Genomic DNA, 12,553 nt, shown 5'->3' with positions numbered 1-12,553 from the left:
TAGAATATTAAAGTCTTGATCATAAAGAACACATGGTGCTCAGAGACTTGACAATCACAAAGACCTGTATAATATAAACACTGTAATTAAGTAGATCCGAACTCCTCCATCCACTTCTTGTATTTCTCCAGGTCCTCGTTGGACACACTTTTGTTGACCTTCTTGATGGCGTTGTTGAAGTCCTCCATGGTGGGCGGCAGTTCCAGCTCCTCCTTAGGAATCATACGGATCTGTTCCGCACTCAGTCCACTAATTCTCCGCCGGAATGACATCATGGCAGCATCTCTACAAACAGATTCCATTGAATAAGTATAAATAAATATACACATAGTAAGAACATGAGTTGATCAAGATGTCACCACTGCTATAAAATGTTTAATAATGGAAAGTTTGAATCAAAACTTTATATACTAATATCTCAATCTATTTTGTTCAGATGTATGCCATACACTGTACTTTTGAAGTATTGAATATTCAAAACACAATGTGGGGTCTTGCCTTTCACTGCATGGCAAGAATGTGACACTTATTTTGAATCTGATGATACTTGAGTTTTACACAAAAATAAATTTTAATATAACATTTGGACATATTGAACAAAGTGCATGTAATTTTATTACTACAACTTAAAAGAGGGCAGTTTTTACCAAATTGGCAGTAATGGTTATTATAAATAGAAACATGATAAGTTAGGATCTAAAAATGAAAACTCAAGTCATAACAACATCTGTAACATTAAGTGCAGATTCCTAAAGTGTACATATTAAGAATGGTCAATGTCCCCACACAGTTACCTGCAGACGTTAGTGATGTCAGCTCCGGAGTAACCGTTCAGATTTTTGGCTACCGCGGCCAGATTAACATCCTTGGCTATCTGTACTCCTTTCAAGTTGATTTTCAGCAGCTCTTCTCTTCCTTTTTCTGTAAAACATAAATTCAGTTCACATTTCACATTCATCCCATGTAGTTATTGACATTTCTCATACAAACTATTAATTTGTAATACATGTAACTAGAGATGTTTTGTGATACATTTGTGCACTCCATCCCTTCCAAGACAGAGTCCAATGGGCATAACTCTGACAAAATTGCTTGATCCTATCCAAAACAGAGCTAAATTTAGATATTCTTATGATTAGAGTTGGGTATTGCGAGTAAAAACCATATTGCGATATATTGCAATATTTTAGGTTGAATATTGCAATATATTGCGATATATTGTAGATTAATTATCATTAATAAATTTGCGCAGAAAGTTTAAAAATGCTGTCAAGTTCAAAGTCTATTTGAATTTATCTATAAATTTAAAGGGGGTGGGGGATAAGACATTAATCGCACACATAATTATAATAACTTTCTATCAAAAACCAGGTAAAAAATAAAAAACAAAATGTACTCATTTGATGTATTTTCAAATTGAAAAAAAAAAAATTATGCATAGTATATTCTTTATATGTTTTTTTTCGGGGGGGGGGGGGGGGGGGGGTTGTTTTATTGAAAAAGCATAAAATGTAAATTAATGATTAAAACAATATATACTATATAGAAATTTTATGTGGTCACAGAATAAAATTAAAGCCAGAAAGAAATTGTGACCTATTTTCGGGCGTTTGATGTTTTAGTCTGACCCGACCTAATTTCACATAACGACATACGATCAGGAACGGCATTGGCCTAATTCTATTGTCTTAATATACATGCTCCTGGTATAGCATGAAGGTGTTTAAAATGGCATGAAACTTGTTAAAAAATAATAAAAAGCAACACTGTATCAAGTGAAAACATGGATGGCCATTTATTTGTAATATGTATCTTGAACTTAACATTCATCGTCGACCGTGTAGATTCCATGAGATTTTGAGAACCACAATACACATGGTATACACTCTGTAGAAATGTTTTATATATTTTCTTTCTTAATAATTTTATTTCAAAGTCTTTTTATTAATTTCATTTTAAAGTAAGATATTTAAAATTGCGACAGTGAATGAAAAGCTTCCCCCCTCTCTCTCTCTCTTCTCTCTATCTGCCTCTGAAAGCTGACGAAGTATTTTTTTACTAGATTGGAAAGGCCTGGGAAAGTTACAAGTATCATTTCAGCAGTTTCTACAATAAAGGAGGTTTTTATATATTTTTTATAGATATCGTGAAACACCGATATCTGATTTTCATATCGCGATATATTATCGTGGTGGATAATACCGCAATATACCGATATACCGGTAATATTGCACAGCCCTACTTATGATAATCTGTATACCAACTTTAATTTCAGTATGTGCAACCTCTGCAAAGAAAATGATTGAAACTACAGATAATTGGAATTTTTCTTAAGTCCAAGGGGCATAACTGTCAAAATTACTCGATCCTATCTAAAACAGAATTTGACATAGATACTCTTTATGATAAATCTGTATACCAAATTTCATTTCAGTATACACAACCTCTGCAAAGAAAATGAACTGAAACTGCAAATAATTGGAATTTTTCCAAGTCCAAGAGGCATAACTCTGTCAAAAATCTTGATCATACCCAAAACAAAACCTGACCTACATGATTATTCTTATGATAAATTTTCATACCAAATTTCATTTCCTTATTTGCAACCTCTGCGAAGAAAAAGAATGGAAACTGTCGGTGGACCAAAGATTGACAGAATGAAAACAGCAAAGCAATATGTCCTCCCGTTTTTGAAGGGAGGTATAAAATTGAAAAGTCATCCAAATTGTATCACCAGACCTGTAGGAAGTGGAATGTAGATTCGTTTCTCCAGTCGTCTTCTCAGGGCCTCGTCCAGGTCCCAGGGGAAGTTAGTGGCAGCCAGAACCATCACAATCTTGTTTTCTCCCTCCTCATCCGTAGACTGTGTGGCAGATACACCTAAAACAGTCGAAGTATGATATGCAACTGATCATGTATTATCTAATGATTCTCTGTAGACTGTGTGGCAGATACACCTAAAACAGTCGAAGTATGATATGCAACTGATCATGTATTATCTAATGATTCTCTGTAGACTGTGTGGCACATACACCTATAAACAGTAAAAGTATAATAACTCACATCTACAATGTATGTCTTATCTAATGATTCTCTGTACAGTGTGTGGCCCTATAGTATGTAAAAAGAATAACACAAACACATCAGTGTGGTGAAATATATATGGTCACGCCTCACTGCGCTTAATAGTCTACAAAAATGTGAACCGATGACTTATTATCTTTTTAATAATGTTGTGTCTTATTAAATAAATGTGTGGCAACTTCAAATATATATCACTGCTGTCTACAATGTATGCATTATCTAATAATGTTGATTAAATAAATTAACTTTACAACTATAATGTGACATAAACTTTTTATCATTCTGTAAAGTTCTTAAATGCAGATGATTATACTTTTGTTCACTATATACTTCAAGAAAACAAAAACAGTACCATCCATCTGTATCAGGAGTTCTGATTTAACACGGCGACTAGCTTCGTGTTCCTGCCCTCCTCCTCTCTTGGAACAAATGGAGTCAATCTCGTCAATAAATATAGTACTGGGGGCGTAAAACCGAGCCTGAAATAAAGGACAAATCAAGTCAATCTCATCAATAAATGTAGTACTGGGCCCGTAAAACCAACCCTGAAATATAGGATACATTGTTAATTGTTGTAGCTTTTGCTACTTATTGATAATGGCTTAAATGAGATATCCAATCAAATTTTTTAATTATATCATGTTAAAGAAGAATTTGGTTTATTTTTTCAAAAAGACGCTGAAAATAGCACAATTTTACTCAAAAAGCAGCAGAGGAGAATTGAAAGCAAGTGCAAATCACAAAGTTTTAAGTGCATGTAAGGCATATAAGGCCATCTTTAATGAAGGTCTTGGATGAAAGTTTAGGCACATTTACAGTATGTGCAATCAATATAGCATTCATTTTACTAATTCAAAAAAAGAGCAAATTATTCTGAAATCAAATAAATATATTTATGTTTCTTATAAGTGTAATGTTCCCTTTTCATGTACATTATTCAAAATAAGGACATTTCTGTTAACAGAAGTAATGTATTAAAATAAAATAAAACTTTTCAATCAACATAACCATTTGTTGATTTGGCTTAATGACTAAAGGAACAAATGCAAAAAGTCTCTAACTGACAAAGAAGAGTTAAAAAATACACTTTACTTTATTCAATGTGAAAAAGCTACTCCAGTTTCATTTCACACTATAAAGAGAGCAAAAAGTACACACCATAAAGAACAATATCAGAGAATAAAATGAATTTCAAATATGATTTCTAAATTACATGCATACCATAATAAAATATCCTACATTCAACCCAAATACAAAATCTTCAGTCTCATTGTCAAACAAATGCAAATACACCTACTGAATATGGTATCCCTTACAGAAATAATTTACCTTTTTCTCCTATCACTTTGAAAGGATGCTCATGAACACAGAACTTCAAGTTGCCGAACATTTAAAATCCTAACTGGATTCTCATTTCACCCAAGTAAACATTGTAAATAATGAAAATTAACAACAATCATACTTGTCTTCTTGGAGATGCACATATAAAACCAATAACTTACTTGGTCACCTGATATACAGACCTGTCACGACTAGTCTAGTTAGCATGCTGTGAGTGAAACATTCAGAGGAGGAATGTGGCTACAAACCGGGTACAATAACTTACTCTGGCAGGTTCTACATACCATCTCAAACAGAATCCGCACCAGTTTCTCGGACTCTCCGTGGTACTTAGAGGTGAGGGTGGAGGAGGTGACATTAAAGAATGTGGTCCCACACTCCGTAGCCACCGCCTTAGCTAACATGGTCTTGCCAGTTCCCGGTGGACCGACCATCAACACCCCCTAGTGGTGGAGAAAAAAAAACAAGGGCATGCAATATTGATTAATAGATCCCGGGAGTGCCTTACCATTTCAAACAGAACTCGGACAAGCTTCTCGGATTCCCCCCGCCATTTGGAGGTAAGGGTGGAGGAGGAGACATTAAAAAATGTGGTGCCGCATTCTGTTGCCACCGCTTTGGCCAGCATGGTTTTACCTGTGCCAGGTGGGCCCACCATTAACACTCCCTACAGACAAGAAGTTATATAGCACTCCCTATTTAATCACTTAATAACACCCCGTCACTGCAGTGCTATACTAAAATAATTATTTCCTCCCAGGATAATATTACACTTTTCTGAGAGAATCTCTTAAAACTGATTTGTATGAAATATTAACGTAATTATTGTATTATGACAGGTGTATTTAATTTTACATTTCAAATATTTGTATAGATTATAGAAAATTGGAAGGAGTGCTAAACATAAAATACACATAAAATATTTATTTCCACAGAAATAAAATTTAATTTGAAAAGTTTAAAGATTGGTAATTTTGAAAAAAATATGACACATTATGAAATCTTTCAAATTTTACATTGTTTAATCTGTCTCATCTTTAGTTTATTTATTAAATGAAAACAAAAAGACTAATGTTTACCCTCCAAGGTCTCCTGATTCCCTTGAAGAAGTCGGGGATGACCAGAGGTAGAACCACAGCTTCCTTCAGGAGGGCCTTAGCCTCCACCAGATCAGCTATACTGTCCCTGAAAGAACAAGGTCACAAATAAATAGTAAATGTGACAAAGTTAGTGACATTCCTTATTTTTTATTCATACATATGATATATGAATAGGAAACCAAGGAACAAAATTTATCAAGAAACATACTAACTTTTAGAGCTGACAAAATGAATTCATACAATAAAACAATTCTTAAAAGGCTATTCTTCTTGCAGAAAACTTATGCCTTAACTGCTAAGTGGGCAGAAAACCAGGTACTTGTAAGTTTTGATCCATTTTTTACTTCTTATTTTTTACCTTTACCTCAACATAATGTATCAGTTATCAGATCTTACCAGCTAACATTGGGATTTTTCTGGACAATGTCTCTTTCCAGATTCTCTACCAGATCTTTATCATATCCAGTAGGATCAAACTTCTTTTCTCCATCATCTTGCTATATCAATAAGAAATATGCCTTATTAAAAATATGTTAATTGTCAGCAAATGTATACTGTATAAAGGGTTATTTTCCTTATTAAAAATATGTTAATTGTCAGCAAATGTATATTTCATATCATAATTCTACCTTTCTGTACGTAAACTGTCATATATGCTAATCATAAACCTTACTTCAAAATGAATTTAGTGAATGATGCTATGAATGCCTAATTTTTTTTCCAGCTGTTAATTTGATATTACAGTTTCACTTTAGTACAATCATTTATATCTAACATCAATACATGTATTTTGAATACCATGACAATTTAGACGTGAGTTGGAAGTCCAAACTGCTTTTTAACTTCAACAATTTGAATCTTTTGATATTTTATATTTAAATGTTTTGTCCCAGCACTATTGCTATACACACTTTTTTCTTGTTGTCCTTTTGACCTGGTCCTCCCCTCCCCCGACCACTGGGTTGACTCGGCCCTCTCCTGTCCCCGTATCCAGGACGGCTGGGTGCTTGGCGATTTCTGCTTGGCTCTGGCTTCCTAGCTGCTCGTATATTAGGACCAGGTCTGTAAAATTAAATATAAATGCTATGAAAAAAAAAACTCTTTATATACCTATGTGCTCATTTTTTCTCCAGTTTGGTAGCATTACACCTCATATTTTTATTTCATTTTCAAATTTTGGGTTGACAGATGAAAATTGGATAATAGAAAAGGGCAACAATAAATTTTCTACAACTTGATACAGAGACTCTGCATGATAAAACTGCATCAATAATTCACTGCTCCTTTCTGCGTACCTGTGTTCTACGGGGGTTGGTGGTGGCCACACATCAGGGTCTCTTGTGGGCTCCTCGTGTCTGGAATAATCATTTCTACCAAAGTTTCCGTAGGGGGATCCAATTTCCTGGTTGTCATAGTTATAAGCTGGGGGTCTGGTGTTTGTCGTCTTGAAGCTTGCCAGTGTAGAACAAATCTCCTTAACCTGATCACACTCAGAGGATATCATTTCTCTGGCCTGTTCACAGAAAAAAATATACATTAACCGAATGTACAGACCTAGATATGTGTCAAAGTCTTTCAAATAAAAGTTGTAATATATAAATCTTTCATCATCTGCCTTGTGATACATATATTGTAGGGAGCACGTGATCAAGCATTGTTAGCTTGCAGCTATGCAGCAGCAGGAGACTACTTTAATTGGATATCTACACTTCAAAACCTTTATATGAATATACAAGATTGTAAGCAACTGATGATACATATGGTAAATTTAGGCATTGTAACAGTAAGGGAGAAAATGCAAAGAACCAGACTGAGACTGGCCTCCTGAACTTTTACAAGATGCTCTTCCAAGCTATCTGACCACAAGCAGTTGAAGCTGACTGACAGTCATACTTTACCTGCTTTATGTTATAGCCCTTGAAGCCCGGTCAGAGATTTTTTTACCCTTCGATTCCAGGGGCCGGGGCCATCAAGATTGGGAAAAATAGCAATATTTGGTTGAAATTGGGAAAAATATCTTCATACAAATAAAAAGGAAAAAACAAGCAAAAGTCAACAATTTAATCTTTTTTATTATCTTTTATTGTATGAAACCGGCTTCAATCAGCTTTATTCATATGAAATATAGTGGCTATTGAAGTTCATAAGCTTAACAATGGCAAAGCCACAGAATATGATAAAATTGTAATGAATATATTTGTACGTTGCCATTTTTTTTTACCTTTATTTAAGAAGTTTGTTAAAAATAAAAGTTGATAGTAGGTTTGTTCCTGATGAGTGATTAATCAGTACTGATCGCCCAGTTTATAAGAATAAAACTCAAGAGCGATTCAACCCAGCCTGAAAATTACCGTCCAGGGCAAACTGGAGAGACTGCCATGTTGCATATTAATTTATTAAATAACGATCCCGACTCTAATTTTTCAACATTGATCCCGCTTTAAAAACATCCGTAGAATTCCGAATGACTTCTCTGAACTTCTTGGATGGCTCGTACATTGCACATAGGGGAACATAACACCTGTTTTTCATTATTTTATTTTAATAATTTATAACTTAATACTCTTTTCTTATTGGGATTTTTTAGATAAAATTTGGGAGAAACATGCACTTTTCAGCATTGGGAATGGGGTCGAATTTCGGCCCCAAAGAGACCCTAAAAAAATCCCTGCCGGTTCATGTCTGGCAGGTTTTAAATATGTTACTTTCATGGAACAGAAAGGGAGAAAATCAGTGCTACACCCTGGACGTGACTGGTGAAAGACCTGTCAAGGAAGAGCCTGGGTTGATGTCTTTGAGGACAAAGACATTTAGGGGGATCTAGGGAGGAATGTGGTTCTCACTCAGATTTGATAGCCGGTCACCAGATAGCTTAGTTGGTAGAGCACCTGACTAGTGATTCATGGGCTGGGGGCGTAAGTATGAATTTTGGTATGCTTCCATTTTTTTCGTCAGTTAGATACTACATGTGTACAGCTTCGGTACCTGCATCCATTTTCTTCGTCTGTCTGGGTCTTTGATGGCAGATAAGTACTTCTGAATATCTTGAATGACCCCCTGGTAGTAGACAAGTGATGTGTCATATTGTCCAAACAGGGCTGTCTCCCTCGCCATCTTGGTGTTCTCGCTTATAGCAGTCAGAGTGTCTGTCATGATTGCGGTCACTGCAAAAACAATAGCATGTTTTATATGGCTATATATCATTAGCCGTACTGTAGGATAAATTGCGAGGAAATTCGTAAGACTTCATTGCCTCCCTGAAACACAAACTATTGTTGAAAGACTTTAAATTTTTGTTCTTTTCTCTACTCTGATAAGAGTAACCTTAAAGGATATTTGAAAGTACCTCGTTAACTAGCCAAATACAACAAAATATAACACAATACCTTTTTCCTAATTATTTTTAAAAATGAAATAATGTCAGAAATATGTCGTCACGCAATCATTGGTATCGTAGAAGTTCATTGGTCAATATTTAATCGTATAAAAAACAAAGCCAATACCCACAGAAATGAAAAATCCGAAAAACTCCAGCTCCAACATTATTCGAACCAAACACCTCAGGGTCCACGCAGTCAACAATCAACATCTTTTCTATTCGTTCTTAGCCACATTCCGACGTGTTTTTATGCCCCTGTAATTGAGGATTCGGGGGTAAATGGTCTTTTGCACTGTCCGTCTGTCTGTTTATAAAAATATAGGTGTTGCCTATGTTTGTCTGCCTTGTCCACTTTTGACTGGGTAGGGCTATGGCATTCATATTTCACATGTGTATTCCTTGGGAAAAAAATATTAGAAAGCATCTGTTTCAATATGAGAGAATGTTTCATTTTAAGATAACATATATTTTATCTGGTTAAAAATGAGCTTATCAGGCTTCCGTACAGACTGTATACAGACTGGTATTTTTAGACATCGAAGTGATGTCTAAAAATTACAAAAAAAAATTAAAAAATCAAGAATCAAAAGCCCTCTCTGGTCATGAAAATTTATATATGCACACATGCATATGTAAAATATGCAAATCATCGTTGTCTCACCGAGCGTGGTGGACAGCTATAGGACTATGGCAACGTACTTCAAATTTGAAAAAAAAAGAATTCAAAGTGCACAAAATCAACGCACTCTGAAAAAAATCTCAAAGTGCGTTCAGGGTGCACATTAACATTTTTACCATGGAGCCATTTTAATGCACTTGAAAAGAAAAATATGTATATTAACAGCCACGTAGCATCGATCGTTTTTGAAAGGGGGTGTGCACAGATCTGTAGCGTTATATGGTTTTATATATATATATATATATATATATATATATTTGTCTTTGACCATAATGTCAAAGACAAATAAATATATAAAACCATAACGCTACTTTAGCTGGGGGGGGGGGGGGGGGGCAGGCAGAGATAACTTTTTTTGACTTACCTGAAAAAGATGACCATAATGTCAAAGACAAATAAATATATAAAACCATAACGCTACAGATCTGCAGCTATAGCTGGGGGGGGGGGGGCAGGCAGAGATAACTTTTTTTGACTTACCTGAAAAAGATGACAAGCAAAAAAAAAGTGAGGGGGCAAACCAGCCTTTCAATGAACATTTCCAATAGTAAAAGTATTGCTGGAAAAAAATTAGGGGGGGGGGGGCAGCCCCCCCCCCCCCCCACCTGCCCCCTCTTGTTGCTACGTACCTGTATAGACACTAGCTCACCCCCTCACGCAGAGTGCCAGAATACTTTAGTGGTTTTACACTGTATGGGAAGAAGAAGAAATATTTTACGTTTTCCTGGCATTTTTTTTACGATTTATTTTATGTGCCAGAATTAAAATACTCCACAAGATGTTTCCATTTAACTAGATGCTTGCTGTTCTTGAGATAAAGATTTTTTAAAACATTTTTCCTATGTTTCTCGTAATTCTATGTTTCACTTTGATTCCCCATTCTGCCGAAAACTATCGCGTAAAATATCAAAAACGTATAAACCCAGGAAAACACCAGAAAAAACAGGAAAACGCCAGAAAAAAAAAATCAGACTATGTAGAAGGTTGTCTGCGTTCAACCCTTTTCCCATTATTATATTGAAGTTGGTAGAACATTAAAAAAAGGGGAGGGGGTGAGACCCAGTTATTCTTGGCAAAAAAGTGCGGGGGGACAATAGCCCCCTCGGTTCCTATATGCCTATGCTAGACCCGCAAATACACATTTCCAACCAGATAATTATTCTCATACCTAAATTTGCAAGAAAATTGACCAACCCATGCACATTTTTTTTTCAAAGGGCATTAATTTAGTCAATATGAACACACTTTGAAAGGAAATTTTAATTTTTCAAATTGTGTTAACTTTGTCCCAAATTTAACACACTTTGAAAACTTTTTTTTACAAAATGTGTAATTTTTCAGTGTTTTGTAATATACGACACTGAATTCTCTATAGCAACTGAAACGTTCATATCAGCAACTATCTTGGTGAACTCGAAATAAAACGAAAGTTTCTACATAATGTTTTTCTCTTTTTTTGAGCAATGGTTTTACGATATTTCTAGTTTGTCTACATGTTTTTCTATTGCTCTCTTGATTTTAACAATGGTTTAATGACAGATGATACAAAAAACTTTTATCAAAAATCCTGAAAATAACTATATAACTATTAACTATTTTGATTATATTAATATGAGTTAAATAAATAACTTTAACCGCCCAGATTTTAATTTTTCATCCAAAGGTTCATAATAATAGGATTTTAAGTGAAGAAAAATTGCATAGATTAAAAGGTTGATTGGAGAAAGGTTGAATTTTGAACATCATAGCAAGTTAACAAATTATTATTCATTTAGAAATTAATTATTCCTATCATTTACAAGCAAGTTCAAGTTCAAGTTCAATTTATTCACTCAGACCATATCAATGGTACATGAGGTTCAACAATATGTACAATATATACAAAGAATAATATACAAGATACACTTGGGGTAAAGGGTGTGCAGGAAATTGATTCATTTTTCTAGGTAAAGTTAAGGTCAAAGATAATTATATGAAAAATCTTTTTCATATATCTTCTCTTTATGTCCAATGTGGCTCATACTTTACTCTCAATAGAGTGCAGTTGTCAATGAATGTGCAGTGACAAAAAGTTTCTAGGTCAATTTAAAAAATTTTCTGTTTAAATTCTTGTACTGGAGCAGATGTTTTTTTGGCCTAATCTGGCTGGAAAACATAGTTGCCTTGGGGTAAAATGTGCAGTGACCTTGAACTCATCAGCTATTGTCCATTATTACACGAAAAATACTTGTCTGGAGCAATTCTCTTGCCTTTGTCCAATGTATCTCATACTTAACTCACAGAATGCCAGTTGTCAATTGATGTGCAGTGACCTTGTACAGTGTTTCTAGGTCAAGGTCAAAAATAGCCTCTCTGTTTAGAATCTTTGTTCGGTGCATAATTTCTTTCCCTTAATCCAAATTCTGCCTTGAACAAATTGACTGGATACGGAGACATTTGTGATTTTCCTTCGCATATTTCTTATGCAACAATTTTCTGATGATACATTTCTTTAAAGTTTTTTAATTGTATTATTTTTATGCCATTTAATATTTTAAAGTCCCCTGTTCATTCCAAACATTTCAAAATAAACCCTTTTCAACTACCTCAAGTTTTCATGTTCATTGCTAAAAGCGGGGCCCTCTAAGATGGCCACCATCTCAATGATATCTGGTTCCTATCATTTACAAGCAAAATATAAGGTCAAAAAATATATATACCAATCCAGGCATCCATATTTTTGTTTGTATCATCTGTCCTTAATGATACCTCTAGTTTATTTACGTAATTCTTTTAGAGCTCTCTTCTTTCGAGAAATGGTTTAACAGTAACTACAATTTACCTATGCAATGCTATTATTGCTCTCATGAGTTTTGAGCAATGGTTTTATGATATCTCTACATTGTCTACATACTGTTTTTTTTTTTGTCTTTCCTGTTACAATCTTTGCATTCGAACTCACTGTAAAATTGTGTTTACGTGTGTGGAAAA

At 34.6% G+C, this 12,553-nt stretch overlaps 1 protein-coding gene across 1 annotated transcript in view; it reads right to left on the bottom strand.

Moving 5' to 3' along the window:
• Positions 1-8,978, bottom strand: part of LOC134234818 (titin homolog) — a 45,728-nt gene extending 36,750 nt beyond the window's left edge. The window contains exons 1-12 of the mRNA XM_062716866.1: positions 8,872-8,978; positions 8,511-8,689; positions 6,821-7,038; positions 6,437-6,587; positions 5,922-6,022; positions 5,505-5,610; positions 4,934-5,092; positions 4,710-4,868; positions 3,437-3,563; positions 2,740-2,880; positions 795-921; positions 127-285 (exon numbers count right to left, since the gene is read on the bottom strand). Coding sequence (XP_062572850.1) covers positions 127-285; positions 795-921; positions 2,740-2,880; positions 3,437-3,563; positions 4,710-4,868; positions 4,934-5,092; positions 5,505-5,610; positions 5,922-6,022; positions 6,437-6,587; positions 6,821-7,038; positions 8,511-8,678 — 1,616 coding nt within the window. The 5' untranslated portion in view covers positions 8,679-8,689; positions 8,872-8,978. The remainder of the gene's footprint in view (positions 1-126; positions 286-794; positions 922-2,739; positions 2,881-3,436; positions 3,564-4,709; positions 4,869-4,933; positions 5,093-5,504; positions 5,611-5,921; positions 6,023-6,436; positions 6,588-6,820; positions 7,039-8,510; positions 8,690-8,871) is intronic.
• Positions 8,979-12,553: the final 3,575 nt, after the last annotated feature.

The sequence above is a fragment of the Saccostrea cucullata genome, unplaced genomic scaffold (assembly GCF_032062105.1).
Source record: "Saccostrea cucullata isolate Sc308-1 unplaced genomic scaffold, CSIRO_AGI_Scuc_v1 ctg179, whole genome shotgun sequence".
Classification (NCBI taxonomy): domain Eukaryota; kingdom Metazoa; phylum Mollusca; class Bivalvia; order Ostreida; family Ostreidae; genus Saccostrea; species Saccostrea cuccullata.
The sequence above is the reverse complement of the archived record's forward strand: the minus strand, read 5'-3'. Positions and strand labels throughout refer to the sequence as shown.